The sequence below is a fragment of the Vombatus ursinus genome, unplaced genomic scaffold, assembly GCF_900497805.2.
Source record: "Vombatus ursinus unplaced genomic scaffold, bare-nosed wombat genome assembly UNPS02014932.1, whole genome shotgun sequence".
Classification (NCBI taxonomy): domain Eukaryota; kingdom Metazoa; phylum Chordata; class Mammalia; order Diprotodontia; family Vombatidae; genus Vombatus; species Vombatus ursinus.
The window spans coordinates 6,578,832-6,596,490 of NW_020954710.1; the positions used below are offsets into that span (position 1 = coordinate 6,578,832).

General features: G+C 37.0%; 1 protein-coding gene across 2 annotated transcripts in view; it reads right to left on the reverse strand.

Moving 5' to 3' along the window:
• The window catches only part of UBE4B (ubiquitination factor E4B), a 141,602-nt gene that overhangs the window by 101,215 nt on the left and 22,728 nt on the right, over positions 1-17,659 (reverse strand). For both annotated transcript variants that reach the window (XM_027843844.1, XM_027843842.1), the window contains exon 2: positions 11,579-11,765. In XM_027843844.1, coding sequence (XP_027699645.1) covers positions 11,579-11,765 — 187 coding nt within the window. The remainder of the gene's footprint in view (positions 1-11,578; positions 11,766-17,659) is intronic.

Genomic DNA, 17,659 nt, shown 5'->3' on the forward strand with positions numbered 1-17,659 from the left:
CAAAAGGATAGCAGTACTTTAAAGTGAAGTGAGGATGGGCAGGTAGGCAGATGAGCCTAAGAGCCCAGGAGAGTAATCAGGACTGGCAAGAGCTTAGAGATAATTGAATCCATGGAAGCTAATGAGTTAAGACTATCCTTTATTCTAGTCTCATCTTGCTATTTCTTGATTTTGAGGAGCCCAAGGATCTCTATTTGGCTCTGTGCTGTATAACATTTATATCAGTGATCTGAATAAATGGCTAGAGGGAACACTCATGAAATCTGCAAGTAACACCAAGCTAAGAATCACTAACAAAATAGCTTTACAGGCACTGGACTAAATCTAGGAAGGCAGAATTCAACAGGAATGAATGTCAGTCAATAAACATTGATTAAGCACCCCCTATGTGCAAGGCACTGCTAAGCATTCAGAACACAAAAAGAAGCAAAAGACAGTCCCTGCCCTCAAGGAGCTCACAGTCAAGCAGGGGAGACAACAAGCAGACAAGTATGTACAGACAAACTATTTGTGGGAAATAATTAAGAGAGGGGAGGCAAGAGAGGGGAAAGGTTTTCGGTAGAAGATGGGATTTTAGTTAGGCAGTAAACCAGAGATAAGGAAGAAGAGCATTCAAGGAATGGGGACAGGCAGAGAAAAAGCTAGAGATGGAATATTTTATTCTTGGAACAGTCAGGAGGTTGGTGTCACTAAGTTGTACAGTTATGTGGAGCGGAGTAAGGTGGAAGAAGACTGGAAAGACGGCAAGGAAACAGGTTATTAAGAGCTGTGAACGCCAAAGAATTTTGTATTTGATCCTAGAGGCAAGAGGGAACCACTGGAGTTTATTGAGTTGAAGGGTAATATAGTCAAGCCTAAGATTCAGGAAAATCACTTTAATAGCTGAATGAAAGAGGAACTGGAGTAGGGAGAGACTAAAAACAGACAGACCCACCAGAAGGCCACAGCAAAAATCCAGGTGTGAGGTGCTAAGGGTCTACACCAGGAAGGGGATGGTGTCAGAAGAGAAGGAAGCACATTCAAGAGATGTTGCAAAGACAAAATCAACAGGCCCTGGCACCAGCTTGGGTTCGAGGGGTGAGAGATATTGACGAATACAGGATGACTCCTAGGGTGGGAGCCTGGGGAGTGGGAGGACGGTGTTACCCTCAAATAGGAGTATAAAGTCTTGCACTTGGGTTCAAATAAAGTCAACTCCATAAATAAAAGATGGGAGACAGCAATTGTTCTAAAAAGCAGCCAGAGCTTTTAGAAGACTGAAAGAATCAGCAGTGTGTTATGGCAGTTAAAAAAAATGGGTTGGGCTGAATTAAGAGAGGCATTGCTTTCAGGAATAAGATGATAACCTCACTGCACTCCAGCCTGGTCAGATCTCAACAGGAGGACTGCGTTCAATTCTGGGCACCACAGTTTAACGATATTAACAAGCTGGAGAGTGAGAAGGACAACCAGGAGGATGAAGGGCCTGGGTCTGTGTCACATGGAGACTCATTAAAAGACCTGGGCATGTCTATCCTGGAAAAAGAAGACTCAGGGTAGACATAATAGCTGTCTTCAAATATCTGAAGGGCTGTCATGTGAAGGAGGGATCAGACTTGTCCTGTTTGGCCTCGAGAGAGCATAACCTAAAACAAGAGGTGGAAAACATGAAGCCACAAACTTAGGCTCAATATCAAGAAAAAGCTACTAACAATGAAAGCCATTCTAGAATGGAAGGAGCTGCCTGGAGAGGAGGGATCCCCCCTCTTTGAGGATCTTCAAGCAGAGGCTGGATAGCTACATAATCACTATCACCACCATCACCATCACTACTGTTTTAAATGTAGTAGCTCACGTTTACATAGTGCTATTATTATCCTCAATTGAGGGACAGAGGTTAAGCAACTTATCCATATGTTAGTAAACGTCTGCATCAGGATCCCAGCTCAGGTCTCCTGCCTCCAAGTACAGGGCTCCATGCACTGTGCTACCCAGCTGCCCTACTGGTCAGGCGCGTTATAGTATGGGTTCCCTTTTCTCTATGGGTTAGAGAAGATGCTAACTGAGGTTTCTTCCAATTCTCAAATTGTGATTCTGTGACTGCATTAATAAAATATCACTCCACATACATATTTGCCCCTCTTATCCTTAACTTTCAAAAGATCCATCAAGATCAAGATCAGTTTTTATGTTTAAAAATGTTTTAACATTCTTTTAAAAAAAGTTTTGAGTTCCAAATTCTCACTGTCTCCAGTTCCTCTGCCACACATTGAGAATGTAAACAATGATACCCATTATACATGTGAAGTTCTGCAAAATACATTTCCATATAAGAAATGTTGCTCTCCCAAAACAAAAAAAAAGTAATAAAAGTTTTAAAAACTATGTTTCAATCTGCACTCAGAGTTCATCAGTTCTCTCTCTGAAGGCAGCATGAGTCCTTTGGAATTATCTTGGATCATTATACTGATCAGAGCCAGTCAAGTCTTTGACAGGTGATCACTGTTACAATACTGATGCCGTGCACAATGTCCTGCTGGTTCCGCTCACTTTATCTTGTATCAGCTCATGTAAGTCTTCCGAGGTTTTTCTGAAACCATCTCCCTTTGTCATTTCCTACAGCACAACAGCATATCATCACAATCATATAACACAACTCTTTCAGCCATTCCCCAATTGATGGGCATCCCTTCAATTTCCAATTCTTTGCCACCACAGAAAGAGCTGCTATAAATACTTTTGTACACATAGGTCCACTTCCTTTTTCTCTGATCTCTTTGGGATACAGACCTAGTAGTGGTACTGCAGGGGCAAACACTGGGCAGCTTTATCGCCCTATGGGTGTAGTTCCAAACTGTCCCCCAGAATGGATGGACCAGTTCACAATTCCACCACTAGTACACTGGTGCCCCTATTATTCCATCTCCCCTCCAGCATTTGTCACTTTCATTTTCTGTCATGTTAGCCAATCTGGTACCTCAGAGTTGTTTTAATTTACATTTTTCTAATCATCAGTGATTTAGACTAGATAGCTTTGATTGCGTCTTCTGAAAACTATCTGTTCATATCATTTGACCATTTGTCAATTAGGGAATTTCTCTTATTTTTACAAATTTGATTCAATTCCATACTCAGTATATATTTGAGAAATGAGGTCCTTTTATCAGAGAAATTTGCTAGAAATTATTTTTATGTTATTTTGTTGTCTATGGTACCTTTTTATATATGTAACTCAGTTCCCTCTATTAGGGTAGTTAGCTATAGTTTTTTTCCCCTAGTCTCCTCTTTCCCTTCTAATTTTAGCTGTATTGAGTTTTTGCACACACACAAAAAATACAAATAAAAACTTTCTAATTTCATGTAATTAAAATTATCCATTTGACTTCTTGTGATCCTCTTTATCTCTTATTCGGTCATAAACTCCTCCTTTATCCATAGATCTCATATGTAATTTCTTCCAAGCTTGCCAAATTTGCTTTTGATAACACCCTTTATGTCCAGATCGTGTACCCAACTTGACCTTATCTTAATGTACAGTATGAGATATTGGCCTGTGCCTAGTTTCTGCCAGACTGCTTTCCAGTTTTCCCAGTATTGTCAAACGATGAGTTCTTGCCCCAGTAGCTTGGATCTTTGTGCTTTATCAAACCTTAGATTAATGTGGTCATCTATTTCTATATTGTGTGCTTAATCTATTCCATTGATCCATCATTCTATTTCTAATCCAATACCAAAATGTTTTGATGATTACTTCTTTACAATATAGTTTGTAATCTAGTACGACTAGATTGCCTTCCTTCACTTTTTTCCCTGCTAATCTCCTTGGTTTCTTGATCATTTGTTCTTCCAGATGAATTTTCGGTTTGGTTTTTTTTAAGCTCTATAAAATAATTCTTTGGTATTCTGGTTTGGCACAGAATAAGTAAATTAATTTCTGTTACTCTGGTTCAGTTTACCTATGAGCAATTAATATTTCTCCAATTATTTAGATCTTTGCATGAAAAGTATTTTATCATCATGTTCATACAGTTCCTGGGTATGTCTTAGCAGTAAGAATCCCATGTATTTTATACAGTCTGAAGTTATTTTAAATGGAATTTCTTTTTCTAACTCGTCCTACTGGGTTTTGTTGGTAATATTTAGAAATGCTGGTTTATGAGGGTTTCTGTTACATTCTGTAATTTTGTTAAATTTGTTCATTGTTTCAACTAGTTTTTTGTTGTTTTTTTTTAGCAGAATCTCTAGCATTCTCTAAATATACCATCATATCATTTGCTAAGAGTTTTGTTTCCTTCTGGCCTATTCTTATCCCTTCAATTTCTTTTTTTCTTATTGCTATAGCTGGCATTTCTAATACAATACTGAATAACAGTGGTAATAATAGGCATCTTTACTTCACCCCTGATCTTATTAAGAAAGCTTCTTGTTTATTCTCATTACAGATAATGCTTGCTCTTGGTTTTAGATAGATACCTTGTAATATTTTAAGAAAAGATCGCGAGGGGGGGGTGGGGGAGGCCAGCGGCAGCTAGGTAGCGCAGTAGATAGAGCTCTGGCCTAGGAGTCAGGAAGACCTGAGTTCAGATCCAGCCTCAGACACATGACACTTACTAGTTGTGTGTGACCCTGGGCAAGTCACTTAACCCCGACTACCTCATACACAAAAAAAAAAGAAAGAAAAAGAAAAAGATCCAGGGGCAGCTAGGTGACTCATTAGATAGAGCAAAAGCCCTGGAGTCAGGAGGTCCTGAGTTCAAATACAGCCTCAGACACAAACACTCACTAGCTGTGTGACTCTGGGCAAGTCACTTAATTGCCTCACCCCGCCCCCCCCCCCAAAAAACACTTTGCAAGAAAACATCCAATTATTCCTATGCTTTCGGGTATTTTTAATAGGAATGGGTGTTGCATTGTCAAAAGCCTTTTCTGAATCTATTAATATAATCATGAGATTTTTGTTGTTTTTGTTACTGATGGTCAATTATGTTTATAGTTTTCCTACTACTGAACTGGCCTAGAATTCCTGATATAAATCCCAACTGGTCAAAGTATGTGATCTTTCGGATAAATTGCTGTAAACCCCTTACCAGTATTCTATTTAAAATTTTTGCATCAACATTCATCGGGAAAATTGGTCTGTCTTTATCTGTTTTTGCTCACTTTGGTTTAAGTATCAAAACCATATTTGTGTCATTGAAGGAATTTGGTAGGACCCATTCTTCTTTTTTCAAATGGTTTATATGACATAACTGTTAAGGATTATTTAAGCATTCTATTTCGCCTTCTGCTAATCTGGGCAACTTATATTTTTGAACATATTTATCCATTTCATTTAGACTATCAGTTTTATTGGCATATAATTTGGGCAAAATAACTCCCAAAAGTTACTTTAATTTTATCTTCATTCATAGTGCATTTATCCTTTTCGTTTTTGATGTTGGTGATTTGGTTTTCTTTTTTTTTCCATGAAATTAGCCAATGGCTCATCTATTTTACTGTTTTTCTCCCCATAAAACCTGTTCCTTGTTTTATTAGTTCAGTTTTTTTTTTAACTTTCTATTTTATTAATCTGTTCCTTGATTTGCAGGATGTCTATTTTGGCATTTAACTGGGGATTATGAATGTGTTCCTTTTCTAGTTTTTTTAGTTGCATGCCCAATTCACTGATCTGCTCTTTTTCTCTTCTATTTATGTAAGTGTAGAGATATAAATTTCCCCCCAATTACTGCCTTGGCAGCATCCCACAAATTTTGGTGTTTCTCACTGTTATCTTTAATGATTTGTTCTTTGACCTACTCATGCTTAAGAATTAAGATTATTTACTTTCGAATTAACGTTTAACCTATGCTTCCAAGGCTCTTTATTAACTGTGATTTTTATTGCATTATGGTCTGAAAAGAGTGCATTTAATAGTTCTGCTTTTCTGCATTTGTTTATAAGGTTTTTATACACTAATACATGGTCAATTTCTGTGAAGGGGCAATGTACAATTAAGAAAAAGGTATGCTTCTCTTTATTCCCATTCAATTTTCTCCACAGTTCTATCATATTTAACTTTTCTAAAATTCGATCCATCTCCTTAACTTTTTTCTTATTTATTATATGGTTAAATTTATCTAGTTCTGAGAGAGGATAAACTGAGGTCCCCCAAACAGTATAGTTTCACTGTCTATTTCTTCTGTAACTCATTTAACTTTTCCTTTAAAAATCTGGATGCATGTAAGTTCAGTATTGATATTGCATGTCTATAATACCTATTACTAAAATGTTATTTCCCTGATTATCTTTTAATTAGGTCTTCTTTTGCTTTGTCTGAGATCACGATTGCTACCCTTGTATTTTTTACTTAAGCTGAATACTCTGAATATTCTGCTCTAGTCTTACTGTAACTCCATATCTTTCTGTTTCAACTGTTTGTGTTTCTTATAAACAAAATATTGCTGGATTTTGGTTTCTAATCCATTCTGCTTCCATTTTATGAGCAAATTCATTCCATTCACAGTTATGATTTTTAACTGTGTATTTCCTTCTATCCTTATTTCCTTCTTTTTTTTTTTACCCTATCCCTCCTCAAATGTGTGCTTTGCTTATATCATTGCCTCCTTTAATCTGCCCTCCCTCTTATCACTCCTTTCCTTTTCCCTTAGTCCCTTCCTCTCTTACTTAACTGTTGGCTAAGATGGATTTCAAAACCCAACTCAGCGTACACACACACACACACACATTCTTCTGTCTTTGAACCAGTTCAGATGAATGCTCCCCCACCCCACCCACTGTAAAAATTCTTCCTTGTACACCTCTTTTATGTGATATAATTTTCTCCGTTCTCTCTCCCCCTTCTCTCAGTATGGCGTACTTTCTCAATCTTCCATTTTTGTTTTAAGATCATCTCAACATAACAGATTCACACCTATGCCCTTTGTCTAAGTAAATTCATTCTAATTCCTCTAATGTTGATAGAGTTTTTAGGGTTACATGTATCATCTTCCCATCTAGGAATGTAAACAGTTTAACCTTGTTTAAGGTCCTCATGACTTCTCATTCTTGTTTACTTTTTTATGCATCTCTGAAAATCTGAAATAACTGAGGAAACAAAGATTTAAGCGCAATGCATGCCAATTGCATAACAAATAGGGACGAGGTCTCCTCGGCTTGGCACTAGACCCTGAATATGAGGGAGACAGATTTTTATGCATTAAAAGAAAACAATTAACAAGATATAAACCAGGATACAAGAGTAGGTAATCTGACTGGAGGAATGATTAGGATCTTTTCAAATTGGGAGGGGGAGAGCAAACAGGTACAATTCCCTGAAATCAGAAAGAGGGGTCCCATTCCCCCAAAGTGTTCAATCAAAGGAACAAGGAAACAGTAACTGATTTATTAGTACAGGGCCAGTTTTCAGATAAGACATATGGACTGCTTAAGATGTAAACTTGTGAGAAAACTCCCTGCACCAAGCTTCAGATCTGACTTGGTCTCTGGTCAGCATAACCTAGGTCATTAGTCAAAGAATCTCTAAGCAACAGGTAGAGATGGTCCAGCTTTCCAGCCATGCTGGGCTAGGTTCAAACAATGTAATAAAGCTTTCTCACAATTTCATAATTGAATATAAAAGGAACTGAGCTACATCCAGAAATAATTCACATGATGGAGTCCATATGGTTCACTCAATTCTCACATCTCTCAAGTCTTGTGTTTTAATGTCAAATTTTCTATTCATTTCTGGTCTTTCATCAGAAATACCTGGAATTCCTCTATTTCATTACAACTGTTTCTTCCCTAATAGAATTATATTCAGTTTTGCTGGGTAGGTTATTCTTGGTTGTAATCCCAGCTTCTTTGTATTCTAAAGCCCTTCCCTCCTTATCATGGTAGTTGCTAAATCTTCTCTGATCCTGGCTGTGACTCCATAGTATTTGAATTGTTTCTTTCTGGCTAACTGCAAATTTTTCTTCTTGACCTAGAAGCTGTAGAATTTGGCTATAATACTCCTGGAAGTTTTCATTAGTTGTTCCCATTCATGAGTCTGGATTCTTTCTATTTCTATTTTGCCCTTTAGTTTTAAGATATCTGGGCAATTCTCCTTTATAATTTCTTAAAATATAATTACTAAGCTCTTTTTTTTTTATTTGGAGCTTTCAGGTAGTTCTTTCTTAAATTACCTCTCCTCAAGCTATTTTCCAGGTCAGTTGTTTTTCCAATGAAATAGTTCACATTTTCTTCTATTTTTTTGCATTCTTTTGACTCTAATGTCTTATAGAGTCACTAGCTTTCACTTAACCAATTCTAATTTTTAAGGAATTACTTTCTTCAGGGAGTTTTTGTACCTCTTCAACCATTTGGTCAATTACGCTTTTTAAGGAGTTGTTTTCTTCAATATTTTTATGCCTCTTTAATCAAGCCTTTAATTCTCTTTGTAATTTTTTTGCATTGCTTTCATTTCTTTCCCCCAATTTTTCCTGTATCACTCATATTTGACTTTAAAATTTTTTTTTTTGCTGTTTTTAAAAAATCTCTTTAATTCTTCTAGAAATGCTTGTTGAACTTGTGACCAATCTACATTTTTCTTTGAGGCTTTGCTTATAAATGTTTTCATGTCATTGTCTTCTACGTTTGTGTTTTCAGCTTCCCTGTCACCAGTAGTTTTTTTGTGGTGAGGTTCTTTTTTGTTGTTTGCTCATGTTTCCAGCATATTTCTTGACTTTTGAATTTTATCTCAGAGTTGCTCTGCTCTCCTGCGGATGAGAGGGTTGGGGGGGATATCATATTTACAAGCTTCAGGTTTTTTTGTGCTACTCTTTTCACAGCTAGTTCTGGGGGACCTGTGAGTTTTTGGGGCTTACTAGGTGGTGTGAGGGAAGCTAGGTGGTGCAGTGGCTAGAGCACTGGGCTTGGAAACAGAAAAACTCATCTTCCGGAGTTCACATCCAGCCTCAGACATTTACCAGCCCTGTGACCCTGGGAAAGCAAGTCACTTCACCCTGTTTGTCTGTTCCTCATCTGTAAAATGAACTGGAGAAGGAAATGGAAGACTACTCCAGTGTCCTTGCCAAGAAAACCCGAAATGGGGTTATGAAGAGTCAGACATGACTGAAATGACTCAACAACAACAACAAAAGTGGTGTGATACGGGGAGACGTATGGTCATTGTTCTCCTAGTCTGTGCGCTGGTTCTTACCCAGGTAGGGCCCTCTGCTGTCTCTCAACCACAACTCCTCTTCTCCATGTAACTGCAATCCAGAACTAGGGCCTCTGCTCCCTTACACCCACAAGCACTCCTCTCTGCCCTGGGCTTCCTCGAAGGCCCCCAGTGGGTGTCATCACGCTGTGCTGAACCGTGTTCCCAGCAAGCCCTTGTCCCCATGCCACAAACTTCTCCTTCTGCCCTCCTAAGTTGTCCTAGGCTGGAAAAATGTCTTTTTTGTTGGTTCAGTCGCTTTAGAATTTGATTTGATGTATTATTTTAAAGTTATTTGGAGAAGAATGTTGGGAGAGTTTGGCTGGACTGTCTCCTTTCCTCTACCATCTTGGCTCTACCTCTAGATCAGTTCTTATCTCATTTACAACTCACATTTACTCTTCACCCCACAGGGAAGTTTTTGACCCCTCCTCAAATTTTCCCAGCACACTATGGATTTTTCCTTTACCCTTTCACACTCTAAATTATACCTATATATATATATATATATATATATATATATATATATGCTGTCTCCTCAAATAGAATACAAGTTTCTTGAAGTTAAGAGGTATGTTATTTTTCCTCTTTGTAACCCCTGTCCCTAGTTCACAATTGCTGTTCAATGAGTGGTTTTATTTTAATTCAAAATCTGAATTTACTTGTCTTTACATCCTTCTAAATGAATAGCAATAAGCCTTGTACTAATTAGATGCTTAAATATTTGCTGAACAGATGGCTCTAAGTTAGCCTTGTACTGTATATATATTTACACAGAGGTGAAGGTGGGAAGGGGAAAAGACTTTATCTTCACCTTTAATCATCAATGTGAGAATTTCAATAACCTTTACTCTGGCAATGTTTTTAATTTAAAAAAAAATCACAGACCTAAATGAGGAAGAAAGAAAAACCTCAAGATTTTCTAGAAAAAATACATTAACTAATTCATACAATTGTCACAACTGCAGAAGATGTACAAGATGGTTCTCTCATCACCAATCTATCTTCATAGTTTAAAACTGAAGGATCACCCCTTTCCTTTATGTTTTTTGTAGCATTTTGTACAGACTATTATTATATTCTTAAGTCACCTTTCCCCCCCAGTTTTTACATTGACTCTGAAACTAAAGAAAATACGAATTTTTAAGGATCATTGTCCTTATTTTACAGATGAAGAACAGAGAAGTTCAAGATTAAGTGACTTCTCAAACATCACATGGCCTAGACTTTCCACGGAGCAGAAAATGGACTCATTCTGACAGTACCAATAATCTCACTGCAGATAAAACACTTAAAAAATCTCCCTCTGATATCCCTGTTCATATACAGAGTCAAGGACCACTGGCCATGTTTGCAGGAACGCTACACACAATCAACCAATAATCTATCAATCACTAAAAGAAAATGTCATCTCTGAGGGTAGGAATCATATTTACAACAGCTTTGCAACATCTGAGCTACCTAGGTATAGTGTTATGGCTGTACTCAGCAACTACTGAGGTTGCTTAATAAATGATTGTGAAGAAACATACTACAACTGTTTAATAATTGAAAAATGAACTACTGAAGGGTCTGGCCATTCTAAAGGGCTGGCTCTTAAGACTCAAAGAGAAAAACAAAATTTGTTAAGAGAAATATGGAAATCTATTGACCTACAACTGCAAAATGGAAAAAGTTAACTCAAAGCGTTAAAATAGTATCTCTCTTGATACTATTTCTCAAGGAAAAGAAATTAATTTTGAAAAACACTATACTGTTTGCCTTCTCAATGAGGAAGAAGAGGGGAAAAGGAGAGAATTGAGCTCAAAATGAAAAAAACTAAGGTTACAAAATGTTTTTACATGGAATTGGAAAAAATAAAATTATTTCAAAAATTAAAAAAAGAATAAAAACATTACGCATTTGGTAGATTAAAATGAACTTTAAAAATACAATTTTTTCTAGAAAAAATACATTAATTCATACAATTGTCACAACTGCAGAAGATGTACAGGATGGTTCTCTCATCACCAATCTATCTTCATAGTTTAAAACTGCAGGATCACCCCTTTCCTTTATGTTTTTTGTAGCATTTTGTACAGACTATTATTATATTCTTAAGTCACCTTCCCCCCCCAGTTTTTACATTGACTCTGAAACTAAAGAAAATACGAATTTTTAAGGATCATTGTCCTTATTTTACAGATGAAGAACAGAGAAGTTAAATGTATTCATCAGGTCGAGGCTTTTAAAACAGCAGTAATATTCCATTGTGAATGGAAGTGTATAACAGCAAATATATTTTAAGAGTATACAGCATTTCAAGATGTTAATCTTCATTTACCTGGAATCTGTCAGAGAAACTATACTATTTGCACATTTAATGAAACATCATTGTCAAAATTAAAAATTTCTTTCCAGGATTAAGCTAAGGCTCACCTGATGCACCTATTGGGGAGGTAGCTGGGGTCATGTTGTGGACATTTAGACCAAGATTATGGGAAGGGCCTGGGGCTGGTGCTGCTACAGGAGGGCCTGGTGGGTTTTCTCTCTGTGGAGAGGTAAGTGGGGTAGAGGGCTGTGAAGTCTGTCCACCAGCAAGTCGAGCAAGGCGCCTCCGTCGGATCTAGAAAACAAAGATACAATTTTTAAAGGTAATAAAACTCACTTCCCTTTATATAGTATTTGAAATTCTGCAAACTGAGGCATATAAGTATCTTAACTGGTTCTCACAACAAGCATCACTGTCCTTATTTTATAGATAAAGAATAGAACAGCTCAGAGGTTAAGTGACTTGTCAAACATCACATAGCCTAGACTTTCCAAGGAGCAGAAAACTGACTCATTTTGACAGTACCAATAATTTCACTGGGGATAAAACATTTGAAAAATCTCCCTGTGATATCCTTCTCTCTATAAGGGGTAAGGAACTATTGGACATGTCTGCAGAATTGCCAAGCATAATCAATAATCTATCAATCAATAAACATTTATTAAGCACCTACTATGTGTCAGTTACTGTGGTAAGCATAGGTCACCAGTTCCCTCTACCCCTGTTCCAAGAGATTCTCTGAGGATTATCTAAGTAGCTTCACAGTAATTTGCATGTCCCTACATGAGATAAGTTGAGAAAAATTAATACATCCTAACCAGCTAGGACTGAAGCAGCAAATCAAGTACAAAGATGTTCTTTGAGGGCCCCTTTTCTCTTAAAGCTAGTTATACTATGGCCTTTCCAATCAAACAACTTAAAATATGTTAATTAACCCCTACTGATTCTCACCTCTGCCCTGCCCTCCCCCAAGACTTTAATATTCCCTTCACCCCAACGAAAAGCTACAAAACAGATTGGCATCTCCAGCAGATCAATGAAGAAAATGAAGAAAAAATTATTAGTATCTTCAAATAAACTAGAATATCCACTAGTGAGTTAGACTTGAAAATCAGAGTGAGGCTATTGGAAGATGAAGACGTGAGAAGTGTTCCAACCACACAAAACCCTTCCTTACTCTGAAGGGTGAAATGTCCTCCCCACTAGCTTGGGAATGTATATGAGACTGTACCCATGTGTATGGCATTCTGTTGCTTCATTTCCTGTTATTTATTTTGCTAGAGTTTTGTCAGTTAAATGCTTTACTATTTGATTTCAAACTCTAACCTAGTCTGTTGGTGGAGAATAAACCCAATGGGGGCCTCAATTTATATTTGCACAATTAAAATTACCTAATGAGAGGTAACTGGTCTAGTGGACAGAGGAATGGTTTTCAAATTGGTAATCCTAAATTCAATTCCCATCTCTGATATATAAGCCATGTAACCATAAGCAAGTCACTTAGTTTTTCTCAATGCCTCAAACAAATCCTTAAAACTAATTTGCAGAAAAGCTACTCAGATATATAGGTGAAAAGACTTTCCCTACACAGAAGCCATCACAAACCTAGACTAAGAAGAAAAAAAGATTACCCAAAACACTACCCCACCTCAACCCAAGGTAGCAAGGTCTTCCCCAGCTGGGTGGAAGCTGTACTCTATACTCAATCTACTTGGTAACGTGAACCTTCAGGACAAACTTCCAGTGGGCAAGGCGCCCTCTTTGAAGAAAGATGTTTATACCAATCATTACAATCGAGCTGTCACTTCATCTCACTATTTTTCAAAACGATAAAGAATTCCACAATACTAGTTAAGGAATTTTTCATGCCCTTTGACTCGGCAATCCAATTAAAAGGCTTATAGTCTGAGCAGGGTAGAGATAGGAAGAAAAAAGGCCTATCAGTGCAAAAATACTCATAGAAGAATGATCTGTAACAGTAAAAAGCTGGAAATTATGTGCCCAATGGCTGAATATCTTAGGATATGTGAATATTCACATTTTACTGCACCACTCAGGATGACAAACATGAAGATTTCAAAGAACTGTGGGAAGATGGAGTGACTGTATAAAAAAAAACCCCAAAATGAAACACACTACATGTTACGTGTGCATCTCTAAATGCACACTCGGACAATTACATAAATGAGGATATCATACAACAAGACTGAAGCTAAACTTTATGAACAATGTTGGTGCTTTCTACGTTAAAGTTCAGCATACAGCATCCCAGTAAACTACAAAAGTAGAGAATTACAGTCATAAACCTAAAGGTAGCTAGCTGGCCCAGTGGAGAATCAGACCTGGAATCAGATCTGGTTTCAGATTCTAACCAGCTGTGTGACCCTTGGCAAGCCATTTAACCTCTCAGTCGCAGTTTCCTCATCTCTAGAGAGAATAATGGCCCCTGCCTCCCAGAATTATTGTGAAAATCAAATGAAATGTATTTGGGAAGAGCTTTGCAGACCTTAAAGTGTTTTTATAAATGCTGCCTACTATTTTAATAAATACATTGTTATAAAATGGGCAGCTAGGAGGTGCAATGGAGAGAGTGCTAGGCCTGGAGAGTCAGGAAGATGAGTCTTCCTGAGTTCAAAACCGGCCTCTGATACTTCATAGCTGTGCGACCCTGGGCAAGTCACCTAATCCTGTTTGCCTCAGTTTCCTCATCTGTCAAATGAGTTAGAGAAGAAAATGGCAAACCACTCCAACATCTTTGCCAAGAAAACCCCAAATGGGGTCATGAAGAGTCAGACATGACGGAAATGACTAAACAATAACATTATAAAACACTGCTTTGTGTAGTTCTACTTGGTGGATGCCAAATTGAAAAAAAATTTGAACACAGCTGATAAACACAAACATACATCCAAAACACAAATCACACTAATCATTGAGAAAGACAACATAAAAGATAAGCCTGTGACTACACACTTTAATAATCTACTGGAAGGGTGCCCTTAACAGCAATGTCTGAAATCAAGTGACTGGAGTTAATAGAATGAGAGGGGAGAGGTGACAAGGTCCATTAAAGGCTATTATGGTAACAAGGACAGTCAGATACAAACCCAGGAGAAAAGAATGACTCCAAAACATCTACAGGTAAAGTCTCAAAGAAAAACACAGCTTCATCACAAATTCAACCAGAATTCTTAGAAGAGATGAAGAGTTATAAAATGTTTTTTATCATCCATAAGTTCAAAAATATTTATCGCAGCTCTTTCTGTGGTGGCAAACAATTGGAAACTGAGGGGATGCCCATCAATTGAGGAATAACTGAACAAGTTATGGTATATGAATGTAATGGAATATTATTGTGCTATAAGAAATGATGAAGAGGATAGTTTCAAAGAAACTATGAACTGATGCAGAGTAAATTAAGCACAAGCAGAAAAAAAATTATACAATGACAACAAGCCTCAGGAACTCTCATCAGCAAAATGAATAAGCATGACTGCAAAGATCTGATGATGAAACTTGTTACTTATCTCAGAGTGCAGAATGAGACTTTTTCTGGGAAATAGTCAATATGAAAATTTGTTTCATTTGACTATATACATGTTTGTTTTTTTAACGGTTTTTTCTTTCTTTATCAATGTGGGAGGTGGTGGAAAGATGGATTTTTACCAACTGAAAAAAAAAACCCAAACAACTTATTTTTAAATACAAGGTATATGAACAGGTGGTCCCTGAGGAAGAAACACAAATTATCAGTAACTCCTTGAAAATATGTTGAAACTTTTAAAAGAAAGTACCTTATACCCATTAAACTAACAAATATGGTTAGAAATTACAAAACCCCCATATTGGTTGATGTGGGTAAATATATCCACTGTTACACTACTGGGGGGTGGGGATCTGTAAACTGATGCAAGCTTCTCAAAAAAGAAAAATGTTAACATTCAATAAAACACAAGAATGTTAATTTTTCCTATAAGTCAATGATCTCATTACTAGGATTATATCTTAATGATGTCCCTAAAAAGAAAAAAGACCTATTTGGTCCCAAATATTTTATATAAACAGTATTATTTTAAATTATGAAAAAATTGGAAACTGCCTATACGGTCCAATATTGCACCATATATGACAAATAAAAAAATGCAAAAAAATCTAGTTAAATCTATATGAGGTTCATCATCATGGAAGCAGTATCAAAGCAGTGTACACACTGACCACAAATGTGTAAAAAATAAACAGAAGCAAGAACAAAGCCTCTGCCCACCCCAAAGAGTCAGGGGTCAAATGAACAGAAACAAGACATTTACATTACGGTAAGGTTAATAATATTCTGTATGAAATAAACGGAGGCCAACTTTTCCCCCAGACTCCACAGTTCCACAGCCTATTCACTCTTCCTATTACATCAGGAGGCTGATCAAGGTGTTGACCATGCATAGGACTCAGAATCTGAACACCAAGATTCATTCTCAAAGACACAGAAAGAAAGAAGCAAGAGGCTTAAGGAATGGAGGAAATCATATGTAGATTCACCCTGGCAGCAAGTCTCAGGATCATGGATTGAGGGATATTGAGACTCCAGACACCACTGGGTGCAACTTCCTCATTCTAGAGATTAGGAAACTGAGGTACAAAGAAGTCATGACGACTGGACCTGCCCAAGCTCACACAGGATTCCAATTCTGTTCTAGAGGTGGTATCTGAGGAAGAAAACAATGATCAATGTGAAGTTTTATGCCTTTCATACCATCAAAATCACCAAATTCTACTTCCTACTCATATAAGCCCACATACCACCAACCAATAAATGTTGGCCAAATTTTATTGGTCAACTCCACTGAAAAGTTTTATCCCAAAGACAACAGTCAATTCATATGCACTGTCTAAAATACATTTAATTGATAAAAATGATATTTAATCATACATATATTAAAATAAATAGGAAGTGGCAAAGTGCCAGGAAAATGTTTCCCTAATACAAAGTATTTTTTCTACTTTTATTAAAGCAGCCTTTTCATTCATAATATTTTCTTCAGCCAAAAATTACTTTAATTATAAACACACACACACACACACACACACACACACACACACACACACACATATTTTAAAGAAATGTTTTACTAACTTTTTCAGGACACTGGAGAAAGATTAAAAGCTCCACAGAACTTCCTATTGTACCTATTTCCACTTACAATGAAGAAATAAAACACTTATAAATGGGGAAAGTGGCACTATTATCAATGGAGGGGTATGTGATTTTTACTTAACTCTTGGCCTTTGTCAGAAACAAAAGCATAATTGTTGCCCTGTTAAAGAATTCTGTTATTCTAGAACGAGTTCTTTTTAACCAAGATTCTCTGCTCCTTCCACATATCTAATACGTGATGTTCTTGAAGATACAGTAAAATCTCAATAATAATAAATAATCAAAAGGGCCTCATTTCTAAAATAAATAGAGAATTATGTCAAATTTATAAGAATACAAGCCATTCCCCAATTGATAAATGGTCAAAGGATATGAACACGCAGTTCTCAGATGAAGAAATTAAAGCCATCTATAGTCATATGAAAAAATGCTCTAAATCACTATTGATTACAGAAATGCAAATCAAAACAACTCTGCGGTACCACATCACACCTATCAGATTGGCCAACATGACAAAACAGGAAAATGATAAATGCTGGAGAAGATGTGGGAAAATTGGAACACTAATGCATTGTTGGTAGAGTTGTGAAATGATCCAACCATTCTGGAGAGCAATTTGGAACTATGCCCAAAGGGCTATCAAAATGTGCATACCCTTTGATCCAGCAATAGCACTTCCAGGTCAACATCCCAACAAGATTACACAAATGGGAAAAGGACCCACATGTACAAAAATATTCACAGCAACTCTCTTTGTGGTGGCAAAGAATTGGAAATTGAGAGGATGCCCATCAATTGGAGAATGGCTGAGCAAGTTGTGGTATCTGAATGTGATGGAATACTATTGTGCTATAAGAAATGATGAACAGGCAGATTTCAGAAAAACCTGGAAAGACTTGTATGAACTGATGCTGAGTGAAGTGAGCAGAACCAAGAGAATGCTGTACACAGTAAGTCACATTATGTGATGACTAATATTGATAAACTTAACCCTTCCCAGCAATACAAGGATCTAAGACATCTCCAGTGGCTTTTTGAT